The following is a 20,504-nucleotide window of genomic DNA, read 5'->3' as shown; positions in this document are numbered from 1 at the left end:
TCCCGGTTCAGGCAGCACAGCTCACATTCTGCTGTGAACACTGAAGCTCCAGATGTGTCTGTTTGTTCAGACAGAGGACATCCCTGTCCCACACAAACATGGCGTCAGAGATGCCTATGAGTAGGGCCAGATTCTCTCCTTAAACAGGCTTTGAATTTGCTCAAACACTAGGAACAAGTTGTTGGTTAAGATCCCAGAATTCTTGGCATTAAGAAACAACTTTGGACTGAAACTTCTTAAAGCAGTTGTTACGGCTAGCAACCTTGATCACAGCAAAGAGCCTTCTAAACTTCTGATTTCAGGTAAAACTGTGTACTGATGGTCCTGCCATAGTGAATTAATATAGAATGTGTCCCTGCTTTGCCAACAGCTGAGTAAGTTGACTTGTTGGGTGGAGCTCTTTGGTGTTGTCCACTTAAACAATAAGGAATATTAGCCAAGCACATTTTTAGCATCATTATAATCTTTTTCTCCCTTTTGCAATGGTTATCCAACATTTTCAGCAGTATTCTAATTTATTATTATTTCTAATAATAAAACCACATTATAGAACAGCAGTTTCTCAACTTTGACTATATGTTTGAACCTGCAGAAGCTTTTAAAATATACTGATTCTTGAGTTCCCCCAGAGATGTTGACTTAATTAGTCTGGGGGGAGGCCTGGGATTCAGTGTGCTTAGGGGTCCTCAGGTGATTTTAACATGCAGCCTGATTTGAGAGCTTTTGTCATGGAGAAAGGGCATTATCTTCTGATTAACTTGTATTCGTGTATCCAATGACTCTGACAACTGTGTTACACTATTAGATGTGTTAAAAATAAGAGTGACTCACTCACTAGCTCATGTCTTTGAAAGAATCATTTAATTTCCATACACTTCAGTTTCTTCTTCTCTAAAACAGGGGCGACTTATCTGAAGGGTTATATTGTGGAGATTTAAATAAAATGCATGAAGTGATGAGGGCAGTGCTTAGCACATAGCAGGTATTCAAAATAGGAGTTGTTATGGAAAAGAACTGTGGATATGGCTCTGTTTTGCACACTCAGAAATGGAGCTCTGTCTCCTGAGTCTGGAGGGGGTCTTACAGCACAGGCTTGGATGGGCCGGTCTCTACTGAGGCTGTGCTCTTATACCCTCAGGTACACATGGCATCTGAAGTAAGATCAAGGAATACGCTGAAGAAGCCCCTCATTGTTCTTAACTATCTTCAGACAAACAAGATGGCACAGTGCCCACTTATTCCTCAGGGAAAGAGAAACCTAGCCCTGAAATCTGTGAGAAGAAAACAGATAAAGTATCAAAGGACTGCCAAGGAGAAAGTAATGGGTCTCAAGTTTGAGAATTAGATTGTTTCCCTTTTTTAATTTTTTTTGAAATGGAATAGTTTCCCTTTCAAAAAGAAAAAAAAGGAATTGTTTGATGCTCTGAACTCATAAAAACCTATAAAGGAGATTGATGTAAATGTTTAGTGAGAAACGCCTCTCGTGGAAATCCAGGAGCCAGCAATCTCTTGGATTGCTTTTTTCTATTTAATTTGAGGCTAGTGGTCAAAGAATGAACATGCTTCTATCTGTTTACCTGAATGTGTACATATGATGAATACATGTGTATATATGTTTATATGTAAGATAAATATATACACCTATGCGTATATAGGGGCTTCCCTTATAGCTCAGTCAGTAAAGAATCTGCCTGTAATGCAGGAGACCTGTGTTCAATTCCTGGGTCAGGAAGATCCCCTGGAGAAGGAAATGGCAACCCACTCCAGTATTCTTGGCTGGAGAATCCCCATGGACAGAGGAGCCTGGCAGGCAAGGGGTCGCAAGAGTCGGACATGACTTAGCGACTAAACCACCACCACCACATGTGAATATAAATTTGCATATCATACATTTAAGGATAAAGCAGGATTAGCTCAATAGCACTTGAGAACCAAACAATTTCTGTGAGAATGAACTGGGGAATCTCTAAAGTGTGGCAATAACATGAAAAATTCAAGTGAAATCACTCCCTTGGTTCTCAATCCAAATGCTGTCTCTATGTTACTTTTGCAGAAGCCACACAAGGAAGACTCACGCTCCAAATTTTTCATTTTTTAAAAAATGTGGCTATTCTGGCTGAGCTGAAAATCTCCCATTGAAATTGATTCCTAAATATAGTGTTTTTCCCAAATATTTAAGATACACATATAGTAATTTGACGGAGAAGGTGATGGCACCCCACTCTAGTACTCTTGCCTGGAAAATCCCATGGATGGAGGAGCCTGGTAGGCTGCAGTCCATGGGGTCGCTTAGAGTCAGACATGACTGAGCGACTTCACTTTCACTTTTCACTTTCATGCATTGGAGAAGGAAACGGCAACCCACTCCAGTGTTCTTGCCTGGAGAATCCCAGGGATGGGGGAGCCTGGTGGGCTGCCGTCTATGGGGTCGCACAGAGTTGGACACAACTGAAGTGACTTAGCAGCAGCAGCAGCAGAGTAATTTGAGTATAATGTATATGTGCTCTTAACTGAAATCTGACCTAATACTAATCTCTCTTCCATTCTGTTGCCTGAGTGACTTGTAAAAAACAGACCTGGTTCTGCTACTCTACTACTCAAAAAGTTTTTAATAATTTGAAATCAATGTCCTTAAGTTGGCATTCAGTACCCCCCACAAATCTGGCTCTGACTACTCTCTGGTTCTAACTTTGCCTAAAGGTCCTGTGATGCTCATCTATCTTCATATCTTGGTTCACCCTGTCTCTTCCAATACCCTGCCTTCTTCACGACTGCCTTTCAAAACCTTGCTTATTTTTTATAGCCCATCTCAAATGCCACCTCCTTCATAGGCCATCCCCAGTCCCTGCCCTAACCCTACTCTCATCCTAGTTTTACTTTTTCCCTGTTCATTTTACTTCTTACCCACTCTGTGCTTCCTTGAGCTTTATATCATTGCCAGAGCATTAATTACATATTACATTGTGTTAGCAAATGTTTGGGAAGTACTAGTGGATAGTGCTTAAGGAAAAGTAATATAGACTTTTGAGCCAGACTAGACCTGAGTCAAAACCCTGACTCTTAGATAAGTCACTTAACTTTTCTAAATTTCAGTTTTCTTCATCTGTCAACCAAAGAAAATATTACCAAATTTGCACATATTGGTAGGGGAGAGTATATAAGAATATGTAGTAAAGGTCTTTAATAAGTCATAACTATTATTACCACAGTTATTCAGATCCTGTCCCCAACTAGTTCATCATAGTACCTAGCAGTGTCTTACCCTCCATAGTGTTTTCTGAATTGAGTGAAAGCAGCCCAAACTGATGGCATCTGGTGCCTGGATCTCACTGAGCTATTAGCTTTCCAACATCTGTTTTGAATTTCAGAGAGAAATGTCCATTTTTAGGCAACAGCAGCATTTTCCTGTGGCATTGCAATTTGTCTCAATCCTAAAATGCTTATGGCTTGTGCTTGATTGAATCCAAGTCAGCAAAGTCATGAAGAACAGCCCAGCACAGGCATATCTACTTTACATGGGCCTAAGAGAGCATAACCCTCTGTACGAAGTGCCCAAATACCAAGGAATCCTATGTCAGCGTTAAATGACATTGCCGTTTGTTTCAATGCTTCAATTGTGGCAGTAATGGAGCTTGAGAAGCTCTTACTTATTCACAATACTGTGAGATAGGGAGAGCACAGAAATTCTGATTTTCTTTGATGTCTAGAGTACTGGTAACTACACAGGATGCACTCAGGATGTGTTTATAATGACAATTATTGATTGTCTTTTCTTGACTCCAAAGTCCCTTATAAAAGAAAAGCCACCATTTCCTCTTGTAGTTTCTAAATGACTTCCTATGGAAAGCAGAATTTTTCTAAACTACCATGTGTATGAAGCCTGCCTCTGTTTCAGCACCAAGGACAGAACCTTGCCAGGCTTGATGCCCACCTATCCATTTAATTAACATTTTAAATGCTTTAAAATTTCTGCTCAGATGTTTATTTGATCATCTAATATATTATTCTTCTGAGCACTAATAATGTGTCGGTACTTGGTATGATATACAAAGACTTACAGCTCTGAAGGTAGAACCAGGCAGAAGATGGGCATGACAACTATATGACAAGTACTGTTATAGAGTTATGTACAAGTCATGTGGGAGCCAGGGGAGGGAGTGATTAACTGACTAGTAAAATAAGGCTTTTCAAAGGAGTCAACATTTCAGCTGGCTACTGAGAATTGAGTGGCGTTTGCTACGCAGAAAAGAGACTCCATGAAACAGTACACAGTGTGTTCAGAAATTTCTAGAAATGTGGTTTGACATGGCTAAAAAATGGAGTGAATGAATGGTTAAAATAAGAGATAAGGAGTTGGCTGGATCAGATCACCTAGTACTTGTATACCAGCAAAGGGGGTTAAGCTTTATCCTGGAAAATTAACCATTTAATTTTCATTTAATTTGGGTTTTGAGCAGAGACATGATCTAATCAGATTTGTGTTTTAGAAAGATAGTTCATACAGCAAGAGTGAAAATATACTAAAAAAAAAAAGAACTGAGAGGGCAGAAAGGCAGATAAAGGTGACATTCTTCCATGTGGTTCTGGAAATGAGGGCTGCTCCATCATAACCAGCATTACACATGAAGGATTGACTTGGCCTAGCTCCCACTTGCTGTTCACCGTTGTTTCACATATGGATTATGTCTTTCCAGATTCTTCCAAGAAGATAAAGTATGTCTTGGCTGAATTTAATGAGGGTGGGAGCCTCAAACAATATGGCCCACATGAGGTAAGAACATTTTCATTTCAAGCCTTTAAAAACCCCATGTTCTAGCTTTTCCATAATTTGTTCCTCTATTCGAAGTTTAGCTCACTGTGAAAAATTTGCTTCTCAACATATTTTCTCCCAAGTTTCAAGTGAGCTATTGGTGCTACCTGGAATTATATGTTCCCCAAGTCCATCCCCTGGTGGCTCAGACGGTAAAGCGTCTGCCTCCAATGCGGGAGACTGGGTTCAATCCCTGGGTCAGGAAGATCCCCTGGAGAAGGAAATGGCAACCCACTCTAGTACTCTTGCCTGGAAAATCCCATGGACGGAGGAGCCCGGTAGGCTACAGTCCATGGGGACGCAAAGAGTCAGACATGACTGAGCGACTTCACTCTCTCACAACCTCACAAGTCCATTCACCCTTTCAGTGTCTCTTCTCTCCTCAGATCTCTTATCCTGCTCCCCCCCTCAGTTCCCAGTCATCGACTGTTTTCTACTTCACTGAGAAAATAGAAACAATCAGAAGAACTCGTCCCCAAGATCCTCTCCTTATGTGCCCACCTAGCTATACCATTTCTCCTGCTGAGCTCTCCGTTGGGTGAGCTCTCCATGCTCTGGTCTCAGTTCAACCCCTCACTTGTGCACTCAATCTCATCCTCTTTGGTCCATTGACAGGCCTTGCTTCAGCAACATATTTCTCTCTCGCTCCCACTCTGTTTCTTCCCATCAATTTTCTCTATATATTAGATCTCATCAACAAATAAACATACTGCTATTTCTCCTATATTTAAAACATTCCTCTGACTCCACGTCTCCCTCCAGCTACCACTTCATCTCTCTCCTATCCTTTATCGCAAGTAAGCTGTTCAAAAGATGTGTCTATACTCATTGCTTCCAATTTCTCTTTTTCCCACTTTTCTGAAAGTTCTTCAATCAGCATGTAACCCCCACTCCTCCACTAAAACCACTAGTTGAGGCAGCCAAGAACCTCCACGTGGCTAAACTCAAGTCATTTTACTCAACAGCATTGGACATGATTGGTCAAATCCTCCTCCACTTTCTTCACTTGGTTTTCAGGGCACTACACTCTCCTGATTTTTCTCTTACCCCTTTACTTGACATTTCCACTTACAAATCAAATAGGAATATGAAACTTAACATAAGCTAACTGAGCTTTTTCATCTTCCTCTATAAAACCTGTTTTTCCAGCAGTCTTTCCCATTTCAGTAAATGACAGCTCCATATTTCAAGTTATTCAGGCTAAAACCATGGAGTCATCATTGACTTTTCTCTTTTCTGCTTTCCTCACATCTCATAGCTAATTTATCAGCAAACCTACATCACTTGTACCTTCAAAATACATCCAAATTCCAGACACATCCCACTACATGCTCTGCTACCACCCTGACCTGAGTCACCACCGTGTTTTGCCCAGATCACTGCAGTAGTCTCCTCATTGGGCTCCCTGTTTTTGCTCTTGACCTTGAAAATCTATTCATCACACACATACTGAGCAGTCTGTTAAAACTGAAGTCAGATCGTATCACTGCTCTGTTCCACAATCTCTTATGGTCTGCCCACCTGCTACTAGAGTCAAAAATCAAGGTCACTACAATCTGCACCCCCACCCTACTCTCAGACCGCATCTCCTGCTAATCTTCTCATTTTTTCCCAGCCTTATTAGCCTCTTTGATGCCATCAAACAAGTCAAGGTAGCTCTAACCTTAATATCTGTGCCCTTGCTCTGGCCTCTTCCTGCTGTGTTCCTCCCCTAGCTATTCATATCATTCATTCCTTCACCTCCTGCAAGTGTTTGCTCAAATCACCTTCTCAGTGGATGTCACATTCTCTATTTAAAATGTTAAGCCCTCTTTACTAATACTTCATATCTTCCTGCTCTGCCTTATTTTCCTCCTTAGTACTTCTCACCATCTGTCACACTATATAACTTAATTATTTAATTGTCTATCTCTTCCATTGGAATATTTTTGTTCACTGCTATGTTCTTAGTGCCCAGAGGAGTATCTGGCTCATATCAGGCACTCAACAAACATTTGTTGAATGAATAAATGTATGCAAGACCTCCCTTACTTTCAAATTCAGCTCATGTAAAGTTTTCTGAGAGTCCAGGCACTGTGCTGGACACTGTAGAAGACATAAAGATGAGGAAGCACAGTTCCTGGCCTCCCTCCAGAACTTACTTCCTACTGGCAGGGCCAAGGTTTAGAGCCATGACTCTGGAGTCACAGGGTCTTAGTTTAGACTCCTACCTTTGCTGCAAACCAGCAATGTGACCTTGACTGTTTCACTTGTTTGAGCCTGAGTTTCTTCACTGTGAACTGAAGATAATAACAACCAAAAAGAGAGACCTTGAAGTCTACAGATGAGTGAACTACATAAGATGATTTCTGAAAAATGTCTAAGACTTTAAGGACACTGAAAATAGTGCCTATTATTATTCCCCTTCTGTTCCCTTTTCCCAGAATGTTTTAAACTCAACTCCCTCTTCCCTGGTCCTGGGTCTTTTTATGAGGGCTAATTGCAGAAAAGCTACTGATCATCAGGACAAACTTGGGAGGAGGCTGGCCGCTTATTTATTCATATTGTCATCCTTTCAATAGACCTTGAGTCAGTTCCTTCTTTGCTGGGTCCTAGGAGAGAATCAACAGAGCCCATACCCTAGGGGTACACCTGAGAGGTGCTTTGGATAAAATGCACCAATCACCTGAGAGTAAAGCAGAAGGAAGATTGACAGAACAGGGACCAGACTGAAAACGCACTGTTTCAAAGAACATTCCTGAGGAAAACCAGGTAGAAAGGATGCCAAAGGCAACAAAGAACTTGCAGCCCCCCAGTTGCCACCCCCACCTCCAAAAACATAGGAACAAAGACCAACGGTGGGGGGGGCCGGTGGTGGTGCTAATCAGCCTGTCTACCCTGAGGCTGACGAGTAGGAGGGAACAGTTTGGTCAGAGCTGCAGAGGGTGTGAAGGCCACAGGAGCTTACAGAAGCAGGGAGCAGCTTGGCTGCTATGAGCTGGCTGCCACCCCCGCCTCCATTGAGCTGGCCCCCCTCTCTTTATACCCTGGCATTGCTGTGTCCAAGGGGAGCTCCATCACTCTGCTTTCATTCTCTCTCACAGTGTGGCTGGCTTCAAGTAGGTATAATGTGCCAGCACGGGGTTCAGAAACAACAAGGGTTTAAATTCTCTCGAGCTTGATGGCTTACTGCTGCTGAAATGTCTCAACGAGCAATGAGTTAGCTGTTGGAAGGGGCAGGTTGCTTAGGAAAGCGAGGCCAGAAAGAAAAGTTTGTAGAGTGGCTGCCGGCTGCATGTGGCCATGACAAGAGTACCCTTGCCCACTGGCACCGCGTGATTCTCTGGAAAACAGAGTGCCACTGAAGACTCGAGAAAGTAGACGGAAACAGTGAAGCCAAAAAGGTAGGGGGACCTGGTAGCATCTTAGCCCAAAGCACAGCTCTGCTTCTTGCTTTATGACTTTGAGCAAGTTATATTTCCAGAAGTTTTTTTTCATCCACCACATGACAGCAACAGTACCATCTCACATTGTTGTTTTAAGACTTAAGCAAGACAGTGATCAACAGACTCTTCACCTCGTTCTCCTTCCTTTTTAGCCTGTGGAAGAATTAACAATTGCCTAGCTAGTTTCCACATGAAAGTCGCACTTTCTGGGGAAAAAGAAAAAAAAAGTCTGAAAAATGGCAGTGTCTAAGATGTTACTCAGGGCTCTGAGAATTGCCAGTGTGCTGCATAGTGGTTGGTTATCTGCTTTGGGCAACATACCAGCCACTTCCTACCCATCATGCAATAACCAGGCAGCTACCCTGAACCTGGTCTGTGCTCATAAAGAACTTATTCTTTTGCAACCCAGATGTCACTGAGAGTGGCCCCTAGTCACATCTCCTTGCCTGCTGAACTTGAGGTGCTTAGAGGGACTGGCAGGGAGCAGGATGTCAGCACCGGGGCCTGGACAGATACAATGGCAGGAGCACTGGACCAGGAGTCAGAAGATGAGGCTTCTGGTTTCACTTTGCTGTGAACTGGCTGAGGCAGATTACCTTCCAGAGTCTTGGTGATATAAGGAGATGAAGTCTACTCTGAGCTCTTCTGATGTGAATGCTCTGTGTTTCTGGGCTTGTTTTATACCACTCTGTTCCCCAGGATAGGGCCATACGTGATTGAACATGTGCTCAATCATAACTGTTTTCTAAGTTCTAACAGTTTGTCAGTTTTTCTTCTATGGCACTCACCACTGTTGAGCCTATATTAGAATTATTTCAGTACCTTTACCACTGAGTCTCTTAAAAGAATGGACTCATGACTAATTCACCAGTGTGTTCCCCATTGGTGCCCAGCACTGTGTCTTGTACATGGGAGACTCAGTACATATATATTGATTGAAGAGGCCCCACAGTAATTGATGACAACAAGTGTACCAGCTAGAAACCCAACATCCATTAAAATACTATCAGGAAATACCATAATAGGTGGTGTAGGGGATACAAAGATGATATAAGAGAAATCCCTACCTTTTAGTGTATGTGTCATGAACAACTGTATATTGAGAGGGTAGCAATGTGAGTGTCCCAAGTCAGGAACCAAGGTGGAAAAGTAGAGCAATTCAGGCACAAGAGATCATTCTAGGCTTTCTGGAAGAGGTAGCATCTGAGTTGGGCCAAGAAAGCAGTTCATGTAAGTACATGAAAGCCTGGCCAGGAAAGAACACAGAGATCAGTATGTAGAGGTACACATAGAGAATCATAGGAGAAAAGGCCAGAATGGTCTTTGAGCTTGAAGTAGCTACAAACTTAGGTTGGAGTGGGATTATAGCAGGGCTTTGAATCTCAAAGGACTCAAGGAGTGAACAGGATGATCTATTGGACTGCAGCAATGCTGCATATTAGATCTTCTATTTACATCGATTTTTTTTCTAATTTCTTTGTCTTTTATAATGTATAGCAGAGGAGCACAGTAGAAATATATATAATGTGTAAGTGAAGATAAATGGGAGTGTATGTTTGAAAATCTTAACAGAAGGGCACATGATTTTAAAAGTTTGGAGACAAGTGATCTCAACTTTCCCATGGGTAATTAGAGGCCGAGGAAAGTTTTTGAGTTGGGAAGCAATCTGATCAGAATTGAGCTTTGGGAAGATCAACCTGGCAAGGATAGGAAAGATGAGAGGACTAACAGATGGAGGTGGAGGCAGAGAAGGCTTGGAGGGGCGTTACAGTGGCCCAGATGGGATACATGAAACAGGAGGCTGAAACCAGGAATGTGAGGGCCTTCAACATTCCTTGTCAGGATGGTGGCTGATGGGCCACTGATACTAAAAAGACCTGGATATGAGAGAAGTTGCAGAAGACAGTAGAAAGAAGGAAGAGACAAGAATTGATCTCAGACAATTGGGAGTTCAAAGCTGAGCCTGGAATATTGAGAGGATAATGCTGCCATTGACAGAAACTGCACAGTCAGGAGGCCTTCCCTTGTGGCACAGATGGTAAAGAATCCACCTGCAATGTGGGAGACCTGGGTTCAATCCCTGGGTTGGGAAGATCCCCTGGAGGAGGGCATAGCAACCCACTCCAGTATTCTGGCCTGGAGAATCCCCATGGACAGAAGAGCCTGTGGGCTGTGGTCCACAGGGTCGCAAAGAGTCAGACACGACTGAGCGACTAAGCACAGCACAGCACACAGTCAGGAAGAGGAACCAGTTTAAGAAGAATCTAATAGCAGTTTAGAGCTTGAGATCTTCTGGTCCAGCCCTACATAATTTGCTAAAGAAAAACCCAAGGAGGGAAATGTGGTGGACCTTAGATTAGTCACAAGGTCTCCTGAATCTTACACTGGTCTTGTTTGAAGATCTTCCAGCTTCAGTTTTTTAAGAGCATTATGTAAGACTTTAACTGAATTTCATTTTTATTAAATCATTTAGTACACTCTACTTTCCAGAAATATTTTATGCTGATAGTTTTCAATTTGAGGCCAACCCCCAAAAAGTTAACAGAAGATTTTGGAGCTCAAAACTATATTGTTAAACCGTGCTTGTTGATGAAAATGTGCCAAAGAAGGACAATGCAAAAAAAGAGCCTTTTAAAATAAATTAATAATAAAGATGAGAAAATCTGAAAAAATATCATTGAATTTGTGACCCTCAAGAGTGATGTGCTGGAATCCAAATTGAATGGATTAAGGAGGTGAGGAGAAGTGTGAAGGGGAATGGAAGAAGCACAGGCTAGTAGCTCAAGCCGCCAATAATTTCTTTGGAAGAGTGATCTGAACGTGCTCACAGGTAGAGAAGCAAGTGCTGGGATATGCCATAAGAGGCAGAGAAGGTAAAATCCAGGGTCACATTGGGTGGGTTCCACTTGAAAAGAAGGAGAAGTTTTGGCCATTGTGAACTGGGAGAAAGGCAGAGGATGTGTGAGGAAGAGACATTCTGAAGTGTTGGGGTAGTGGAGACGGAAGGACAGAAAGAGTACAAAATTCAGGAAAGGCAGAGAGAGAGAGATGGAGACTGAGAGCTGTCCCAGAAATGTGAGTCCACCATTTGCTTGGAGATCCTTCCTCTGGTAAGAGCCTTCATTAACCTCTGTTCAACCAAATCAGACTTCCTCTACTCTGCCCGGGAGATATTTGAACTGCCCAGCCTGAGGCTAAAGAGAAGCCACCTTGCAGGCGCCCTCCCAGTGGGGTCCAGAGAGCGTTGCTTGTTTTAAGGACCAAGAATTAGTATTGCAAACCTGGTGGTGCATGTGCCAGCCAGCTCCTGGTTCTGGGAAGACTCTCAGATCTTCCAGAAGAGACAAGGGGTTAAATGCTATCCACATTTTCAGAGAGAGCCAAGTAGCCTCCCCAAAAGGGATTTTTATCGCTATTGTTCACAAAAGCCTGCACAGCGGATCTTGGAGCAGCGCTTCCTCAGATGATTTCCAGGAGCATCTGCTGAGTTGATGACAAATCTGATGCCATCAAACCCCCAGCCAGTGATGACTCGCTGCGCGCTGTTGTTGTCGGCTGTTTGCTGAGACCAGCAGCTCTTTCTGGCAGTCCTCCCAACCTGGGACCAGAAGCCAGGCAGCACTGGGCAACATACAGCAAGGAGAGGTGCTACTTTTTGGCATGTTTCTTGGTTCTGCCTTCTGTCCTTGGCATCCTGTTCTTCTCTCCTGGAGCCTGAAACCTTCACAAGGACATGTTTTGAGAACAACTGAGCCAGACACACACCATCCCCTGTTATCTTGAGGTTTCTCCAAAGAAGGTCAGTTATGAAAGTAATGAAAGATGGAGCCTGTCCCCTTTTTATATTCTGGGACCTGAATCCTCAGGAATCACATCCCTCACAGTATAAGCAGAAAATTGACATACCACAGAAGAGCAATTGCTTTCCATTGTGTTTTCAACTGCATCCTTCTTCATCTTTTTTTAATTGAAGTACAGTTGATTTATGACATTATATTAGTGTCATGTGTGCAGAATGGTGATTCAATATTTTTATAGATTATGCTCCATTTAAAGTTATTACAGAATAATCGTTGTGTTTCCCTGGGCTGTACAATATATCCTTGTTGCTTATTTATTTTATACATAGTAGTTTGAACCTCTTAATCCCATGCCCCTGTCTTGCCCTCCCCACTTCACTCTCCCCTCTCTCCTCCTCTTCATCTTAACTAGGATTCCAGGGCACTGACCTAGTCCTGCTCACTAGAGTCAAGACCCTCACATGGGGCTGGACTCAAGCAGAGCCTTCATTCCCAGGGCTCACTCTCCATCGCCCCCTTTTCTACCTAAACTTAGACATGTCTTGTTACAAAAGCCTGCTGTGGTTTTGTGTCCTACCAAGCCCCAACATATAACCGCCAGTTTTTTCTCTTACTTACATCCTACCCCTGCTCCCTGTACCTGTCACTCTCTATGACACCCTGAGCCTTTTCATTCCTGCCCCCAACAATCACTCCACTCCCTCCAACTTGCCTTTCTACTGCTAGCTCCCCAATTCCTCCTCCTTCTCTCCCCACTCACTTCTCTGTCTCCTCATGTCTCTCCACTGACATTTCCCTCTTCATCCCTTCTCAGCCAATCAGCTATGATGTCTTCAAGCTGTTCATGAAGGCATACTTGGAGGTGGACCTTCCTCAGCCACTGAGCACAAACCTCTTCCTGGCCTTCAGCCAGAAGCCCCAAAAGGAGACCCCTGAGCACCCAAAGGAGGGAGCCAGCAACAGCGAGGCCAGTGGCCCAGGTACCTGGACCAGCATCCCCAAGATGGAAGGGAGATTTTGCAGCTCTGACCCACTTTCCACAGGCTCAGGCTGCACTCCCAGAGGTCCCTTGTGCATGGTAACTTCCCTATGGGGAGGAGGAGGGAATGGAGATCAAGGGACCAGGACTCCTGCCCTCTCAGGAAGTCCTGTCTGACAGATCTCTCCTAATGCCTGCCACTCAGAATCAGAGAAGACGATGGGGAAGAGGAGGCATCACATAATGTATGGCAGTGGGGGTGGGTCTTCCACAAAAGTTGCCAGTTCCTGGGGAGCACAGTCAGCTTGTGTGCCCTGAGAGTGTTAGAGCTGGGGGAAGGTGTGGTTACTGCCTTTCTGGAGTTTGGGCTGTAATGGGGAAGACACAGCCAACTCCAGTAAGTGAGCATGAACCCAGCAGACACCAGAGACACTGGGATACCCCAAGAGATCCAGACTTTTTGGGGTCTCCTACCTCTCAAAGAACCTAGAGGACAGGGGCTGGTCATGATATCTTCTTTTTATTCCCCAGATTCCGACATACAGAATGCAGATAATGCTGCCAAAGCAGACGAGGCTTGTGCCCCTGATACGGGTGAGTCTTTGGGGAAGGAGCAGGCAGTACCTCATTCCTGGGGGACAGGGGGAAATCTGACTAGCAATTTTGTCTCCATGTAACAGTATACCCTTGAACAGGTCTCATCTTCTCAGAAGGGCAGGTCAGGACTTCCGACAGCTCATTAGCTGTTTTCTTCTGATGGATCTGCCTAGCCAAAGGGGTGCGGGGGAAGGAGAATGTGTACAATGGGGGTTTGGGAGAAGGGGAACAGAGAAAGAGAGACAGAGCCAGAGAGTGTATGTGAAGAAGTGGCTACAGGGCTTAGGTGGAGATGACTCTATCACGGAATGGCTAAGAGCGGGTAGGGTGAGAAGGTAAGAACCTGCTTGGTTGATTTCCAACAATATTTGCATGCACTTGTTTGAACAAGTGGAGAGAAGCAAGAGGAAGCCGGCTAACATTGTTTTGATGATCCATTTGCCAGGCACCTGCTTTTATTGCATGTTTCACCTCAGCCTTTGTAATCACACCACTTCACACACTGAGCTGAGGCATTAAGAGATTCCATACCACTGTGTGACTGTGAATCTAGAGATTCAACCCAGGATTGTTCAGACCCCAAGCTGCTGCTCTTTCCTACACCGAGAGAGGAAGCAATGGTCTCTCCTGAGATGCCTAGACTAAGGTTTGTCTCCACGTAAAGGCAACAGTCTGCTTAAGTCCTAAGGGAATGATCAAGGCTGCACTCCCCGTGGGGCCACTGCCAGTATGCCTGGCTGTCTGTGCACCAGCTCTTGGATCATGATTGATGGAGAACCTTCCCTGGCACATTTATCAAAGGGAGGCCATTCCTCCATTGACAGGCACTGTCCCAAGGGCAGAAGCTCCTAGAAAAGAAAATATTATCCTCCTTGACCTCTGCTCTAAGATATAATACAAATTTCCTGGGTACAATCAATTCAAGCTGAGTCAGACAATAAGACTATTGGGCCAAGAATCTGGGCTTCAGAGGTAGAGTTCTTGGGTTTGAGGCCAAGCTCTGACAATATCTCTGTAACCTTGGATATGTTTGGATCATATCTCTGGACCTCAGTTTCCCCATCTGTAACATGAGATGACAGTAAGTGTTAATATAGAGGTTAAGTGAGTTATGTGTATAAGATGCTTACAATAGTGCCTGGAACAGAGTAAATGTTCAGCAATTATCATTCAGGCCACCCTCCAGAAGTCACCCTATTCTCAATTCATTGTGTCTGCCAAAATCTCTTTCAGTCTATACCCTCAGTCTCCAAATGTATCCACTAGGCATCCCCTTTTCATGGAAGGACCCTCAGGGACTGTATCCTTCCCAGGTTGCTCTTGGACTAAGGGAGACAGACCTTTTTTTCCTTTGCATTATTGTTTGGAAAAGATTGATACACATTGGTGAATTCTAACTCTTAAGATGTGCCCAATGGATAAAGAATACAGTTTTAATGTATCCGTCTACTTACCTACCTACCTAGCTATAGTCCATGGGGTCACAAAGAGTCAGACACAATTGAGAGACTAATACTTTCAAACCTATCTAAACATCTATCTATCTAAATACACACATACCTGGCAGGATAAATAAAAGATAATACAGAATGAGAACTGACTGTAACAGGGACCTAGGATGAGAGAATTTCTTTAAGCACATGCTAGATGTAGCTCTGATCTTTTTTCTAGTCATGGCAAAAAGGGCAACTAGAGGATTATAGAGGTTTCAATGTGTCACTGAAGGACTGATGAGATCAAAAACTCACTCCAGATGGAAAGCAGAACATGGTTGGGAAAGAAGACTTGCCTCTGGACCATAAACTAATCAAATTCCAGGCTTCTCCTGGAGCTTCAGAAAGCGAAATTAAGAGCATTGCTGCCTTCCTGAGGTCTTCACGGCCAGCATCAGGGCAAGACTACAAAGTTTAGGCTCACCCACTCCTCTGCCCAGCATCTCACTCAGGCTGGCCAGGTCCAGGGCCCACTGATCAGAATGGATAGGTCATAAATAAATCTTAAATCTTATGTGGAATAGAGAGGGCATTTTATGACAGAAACCATTCTATTCTATGGTAGAAAGAAAAGCTTCAAACTGGAAGCTTTGATATTCTAAACTCTCAGCAAGAAAATCAACTGAGAAAGCTGTCTTCTTCTTTACCCAGACTCTTCGTCCAGAGATTTTCTTAGTCCAAGTATCTGGAACTTCAAGAGGAGCCTGAGAGAAGTTACACTTCATTTCCTGAGGTTTCAGATTGTCTGGATAGGGTTTTGTTTCTGCGGCTGAAGTTTCTAAGAACTTAGTGAAGGCTGTCATTATGTGCCGTCTGAGAAAATATAACCAATGACAATAACAGACATTGGCTGGCTTATTTGACCACCATGCTTATTTGCTATATTTGTATCATTTTGAGTCTCAGAGTAACTTCCAGAGACTCTCTCCTGGAGAAGGGATTTGTCAGGTACTGTTTTCCTCTGCAGAGAGAATACTAGCTTCCTGTGGTTCAGTCATGAAAGGGCAGTTATCTGACTGCTGGCCCAGGGTAGTGTACAGTGTTTTCTCATCTTTTGAGACTTGAGATTTTAAGTAGCAAATTCTTTTCCTGTTGGGCCACCTTCCACAAATGTCTTAATTAGATGCCCCTGTTCAGCAGAAACGAGAATGTAGGGACAGGTGGACACCGCAGAGAGGGGCCTCTGCCAACAAGAAAGAGCCAAGTTCTGGAATCACTTTAGATCAGGCCATCTGTTGAAAATTTCACCCTTTTCCTGGTGCCCCAACAGAAGGCACAGGAAGAAACTTAATTCTCATTTGATATGGCCTATGTAGACCTGCCAGATCAAGCTCCAAGCTCAGTTCTGCAACCACCCACTTTAATTATTCATTCCTGGAGCCAGGTGGGGACATGGCTGGATCCATAAGCATAGCAGAGAGGGCCTTTCACTGAGTCCAGAGGTCAGCCAGGGCCTTGAGCAGCCTGTCCTTGTCAGAGTGTCAGCTCAGGAAAGGCCGATTTCACCCCTCCCTGAATGCTCAGGACAAAATGGGATAAACAGCGTGAACTTCATTCTCCTGGTTTTTATTTGGTTCCTCAGGCAGTTGAGATGGTTCAGCAGCTTGAACAATTGGAGTCTCAAGGAAAATCCCTCCATTTTTTAATTTACAAGTAACACAGTGTAAAAAAAAATTTTTTTTTAAGAGTATGGAAAAAGGAAAGAAACAACAAAATCACCTAAATCTTCCAATGCTATCACACACACACACACACACCTATCCTTGTAGGGGTCTTTTTTTCCCCATAAATTTTTTATAGAACTGGAATCAGATTGTATATACATGATTTTGGATCCAGATTTTTCACTTAGCATTATATTCAAAAACATTTTTCATGTCATTCACAACTTTTGTTAAACATCAATTTTAATACAAGTCTGTCTTTTAACAGATGAGAAGACTGAGGTTGGGTGTGGGAAGTAAGCCTACTTGTACAAGATCACACATCATTTAGCACAAACCTAGGTTTCTGCTTATAGTCTGGTGTCCTTTCCACACTGCCCAACTGGAAGGCAAGACGTAATGGAGAGACTTAGAAAGAAGGTGGAACAAGTCAGCTCTGCCCAAGAACCATCACTAAGAAGGGAGTGTGATGTGGCATCTGGATGGAACCTCTGTGCTCTGGAAGAGGGTAGTCCCCGAGGGATGTGCTCAATGGCTGTGGGTTAGGGGCATTTCATGTAAGGTAGTATGAGCAGGTGGGACACCACTGGGACCGTACGCCACTGAATCCTTCTGCAGCCCAGCATTTCCACTGCTGGACTGAACAGTAGGCCAAACTGAGGACTTAAACAATGGCTCAAGATCCAGTCACAGCTCTGGTAACCAAAATGTCTTTGCAAAAGGATAATGTTAATGTTTTTAATTGAAGTATGGTTGATTTATAATATTGTATTAGTTTCAGGTGTATAAAGTGATTCAGGTGTATACTTTTTCAGATTATTTTCCATTATAGATTATTACAAGATACTGGATATACTTTCCTGTGAGCGCATGTGTGCTAAGTCGCTTCAGTCGTGTCCAACTCCTTGCGACGTTAGGGACTGTAGCCCACCAGGCTCCTGCATCCATGGGATTCTTCAAGCAAGAATAGTGAAGTGGATTGCCATGCCCTCCTCCAGGGGATCTTCCCAACCCAGGGATGGAAACCACATCTCTTAGGTCTCCTGCATTGGCAGGCAGGTTCTTTACCACTAGCACCACCTGAGAAGCCCATAGTTTTCTGTTCAGTTCAGTTCAATCGCTTAGTCGTGTCCGACTCTTTGCGACCCCATGAACCACAGCACGCCAGGCCTCCCTGTCCATCACCAGCTCCCTAAGTCCACCCAAACCCATGCCCATCGTGTCGATGATGCCATCCAGCCATCTCATCCTCTGTCATCCCCTTCTCCTCCTGCCCTCAATCTTTCTCAGCATCAGAGTCTTTTCCAATGAGTCAGCTCTTCGCATCAGGTGGCCAAAGTATTGGGGTTTCAGCTTCAACATCAGTCCTTCAAATGAACACCCAGGATTGATCTCCTTTAGGATGGACTGGTTGGATCTCCTTGCAGTCCAGGGGACTCTCAAGAGTCTTCTCCAACACCACAGTTCAAAAGCATCAATTCTTCGGTGCTCAGCTTTCTTTATAGTCCAACTCTCACATCCATACGTGACCACTGGAAAAACCATACCCTTGACTAGACATACCTTGTTGGCAAAGTAATGTCTCTGCTTTCTAATATGCTATCTAGGTTGGTCATAACTTTCCTTCCAAGGAGTAAGTGTCTTTTAATTTCATGGCTGCAGTCACCATCTGCAGTGATTTTGGAGCCCAGAAAAATAAAGTCAGCCACTGTTTCCCCATCTATCTGCCGTGAAGTGATGGGACCAGATGCCATGATCTTAGTTTTCTGAACGTTGAGCTTTAAGCCAACTTTTTCACTCTCCATCAAGAGGCTCTTTAGTTCTTTTTCACTTTCTGCCATAAGGGTGGTGTCATCTGCTTATCTGAGGTTATTGATATTTCTCCCGGCAATCTTGATTCTAGCTTGTGTTTCCTCCAGCCCAGCATTTCTCATGATGTACTCTGCATATAAGTTGAATAAGCAGGGTGACAATATACAGCCTCGATGAACTCCTTTTCCTATTTGGAACCAGTCTGTTGTTCCATGTCCAGTTCTAACTGTTGCTTCCTGACCTGCATACAGGTTTCTCAAGAGGCAGGCCAGGTGGTCTGGTATTCCCATCTCTTTCAGAATTTTCCACAGTTTTTTCCATAGTTTTCTGTACTATACAGTAAATCATCATTGCTTATCTGTTTTACATATGGTAGTATGTATCTCTTCATCGCATCTCCTATTTATTCCTCCTCCCACCCCCTGTGTTATTTTTTAGATTCCACAGATGAGTAATATCATATAATATTTCTCTTTCTCTGTCTGACTTACTTCGCTTAGTATGATATTCTCTAGGTCCACCCACATTGCTGCAAATAGTATTATTTCATTCTTTTTAAATGGCTGAATAATATTCCATTGTATATATACAAACCACATCCTCTTTATCCATTCTTCTGTTGATGGACACTTAGATTGCTTCCACATCTTGGCTATTGTAAATACTGTTGCTATGAACATTGGAGTGTATGTGTCATTTCGAATTAGAGTTTTTGTCTTTTCCCAGAAGTGGGATTGCTGTATCATGGGGTAGGTCTAGTTTTAGATTTTTAAGGAACCTCCATACTGGTTTCCATAGTGGCTACAGCAATTTCCATTCCCACCAACAGTGTAGGAAGGTTCCTTTTTCCCCACATATTCTCCAGCATTTATTATTTCTACAATTTTTAATGATGGCTCTTCTGACCAGTGTGAGGTGATACCTCATTGTGACTTTGATTTCATTTCTCTAGTGATTAGTGATGTTCATTTCATGTGTCTATTGGCCATCTATTTGTTTTCTTTGGAGAAGTATCTATTTAGGTCTTCTGTCCAATTTTTTATTGCGCTCTTTTCATATTAAATTGTATGAGCTATTTGTATATTTTGGGCTTCCCTGGTGGCTCAGACAGTAAAGAATCTGCTTGCAATGCAGGAGACCCAGGTTCAATCCTTGGGTCAGGAAGATCTCCTGGAGAAGAAAATGGCAACCCACTCCAGTATTCGTGCCTGGAGAATCCCATGGACAGAGGAGCCTGGCAGGCTATAATCCATGGGGTCACAAAAGCTTAGACACGGACTGAGTGACTAACACACATTTGTCAGATATTTTAAATATTAACCTCTTGCTAGTTGCATCATCTGTCAGTATTTTCTCCAGTTCTGTAAGTCATCTTTTCATTTTGTCAATGGTTTCCTTTGCTGTGCAAAAACTTGTCAGTTGATTATTATTTGATTTTAAGCTTATTTTTTCTTTTGCCTTGGAAAAATGATCTAAGAAGATACTGCTATGATTTATGTCAGATAATGTTTTGCCTGTGTTCTCTTCTAAGAGTTTTTATGGTGTCCTGTTTTATATTTAGATCTTTAAACCATTTTGAGTTTACTTTTGTATATGGTGTGAGGGTGTATTCTAACTTCATTGATTTACATCTGGCTGTCCAGCTTTCCCAACACCATTTGCTGAAGAGACTATCTTTTCTCCACTGTATATTCTTCTGTCCCTTATTGAAGATTAATTAGCTTCAAGTGAAGTGAAGTGAAGTGAAGTGAAGTTGCTCAGTCATATCTGACTCTCTGCGACCCCATGGACTGTAGCCTACCAGGCTCCTCAGTCCATGGGGTTTTCCAGGCAAGAATACTGGAGTGGGTTGCCATTTCCTTCTCCGGGAGATCTTCCCAACCCAGGGATTGAACCCGGGTCTCCCTCATTGTAGGCAGACGCT

At 43.3% G+C, this 20,504-nt stretch overlaps 1 protein-coding gene across 5 annotated transcripts in view; it reads left to right on the top strand.

Moving 5' to 3' along the window:
* Positions 1-20,504, top strand: part of DGKG (diacylglycerol kinase gamma) — a 211,746-nt gene that overhangs the window by 55,151 nt on the left and 136,091 nt on the right. For all 5 annotated transcript variants that reach the window (XM_081571404.1, XM_081571402.1, XM_081571403.1 and 2 more), the window contains exons 3-5: positions 4,695-4,771; positions 12,850-13,015; positions 13,546-13,608. In XM_081571404.1, coding sequence (XP_081427530.1) covers positions 4,695-4,771; positions 12,850-13,015; positions 13,546-13,608 — 306 coding nt within the window. The remainder of the gene's footprint in view (positions 1-4,694; positions 4,772-12,849; positions 13,016-13,545; positions 13,609-20,504) is intronic.

The sequence above is a fragment of the Giraffa tippelskirchi genome, chromosome 2 (assembly GCF_054371585.1).
Source record: "Giraffa tippelskirchi isolate mGirTip1 chromosome 2, T2T-mGirTip1v1.2.pri, whole genome shotgun sequence".
In the NCBI taxonomy this organism is placed as follows: domain Eukaryota; kingdom Metazoa; phylum Chordata; class Mammalia; order Artiodactyla; family Giraffidae; genus Giraffa; species Giraffa tippelskirchi.
Note: the sequence above shows the minus strand (reverse complement) of the source record. Positions and strands in the feature narration are given on the sequence as shown.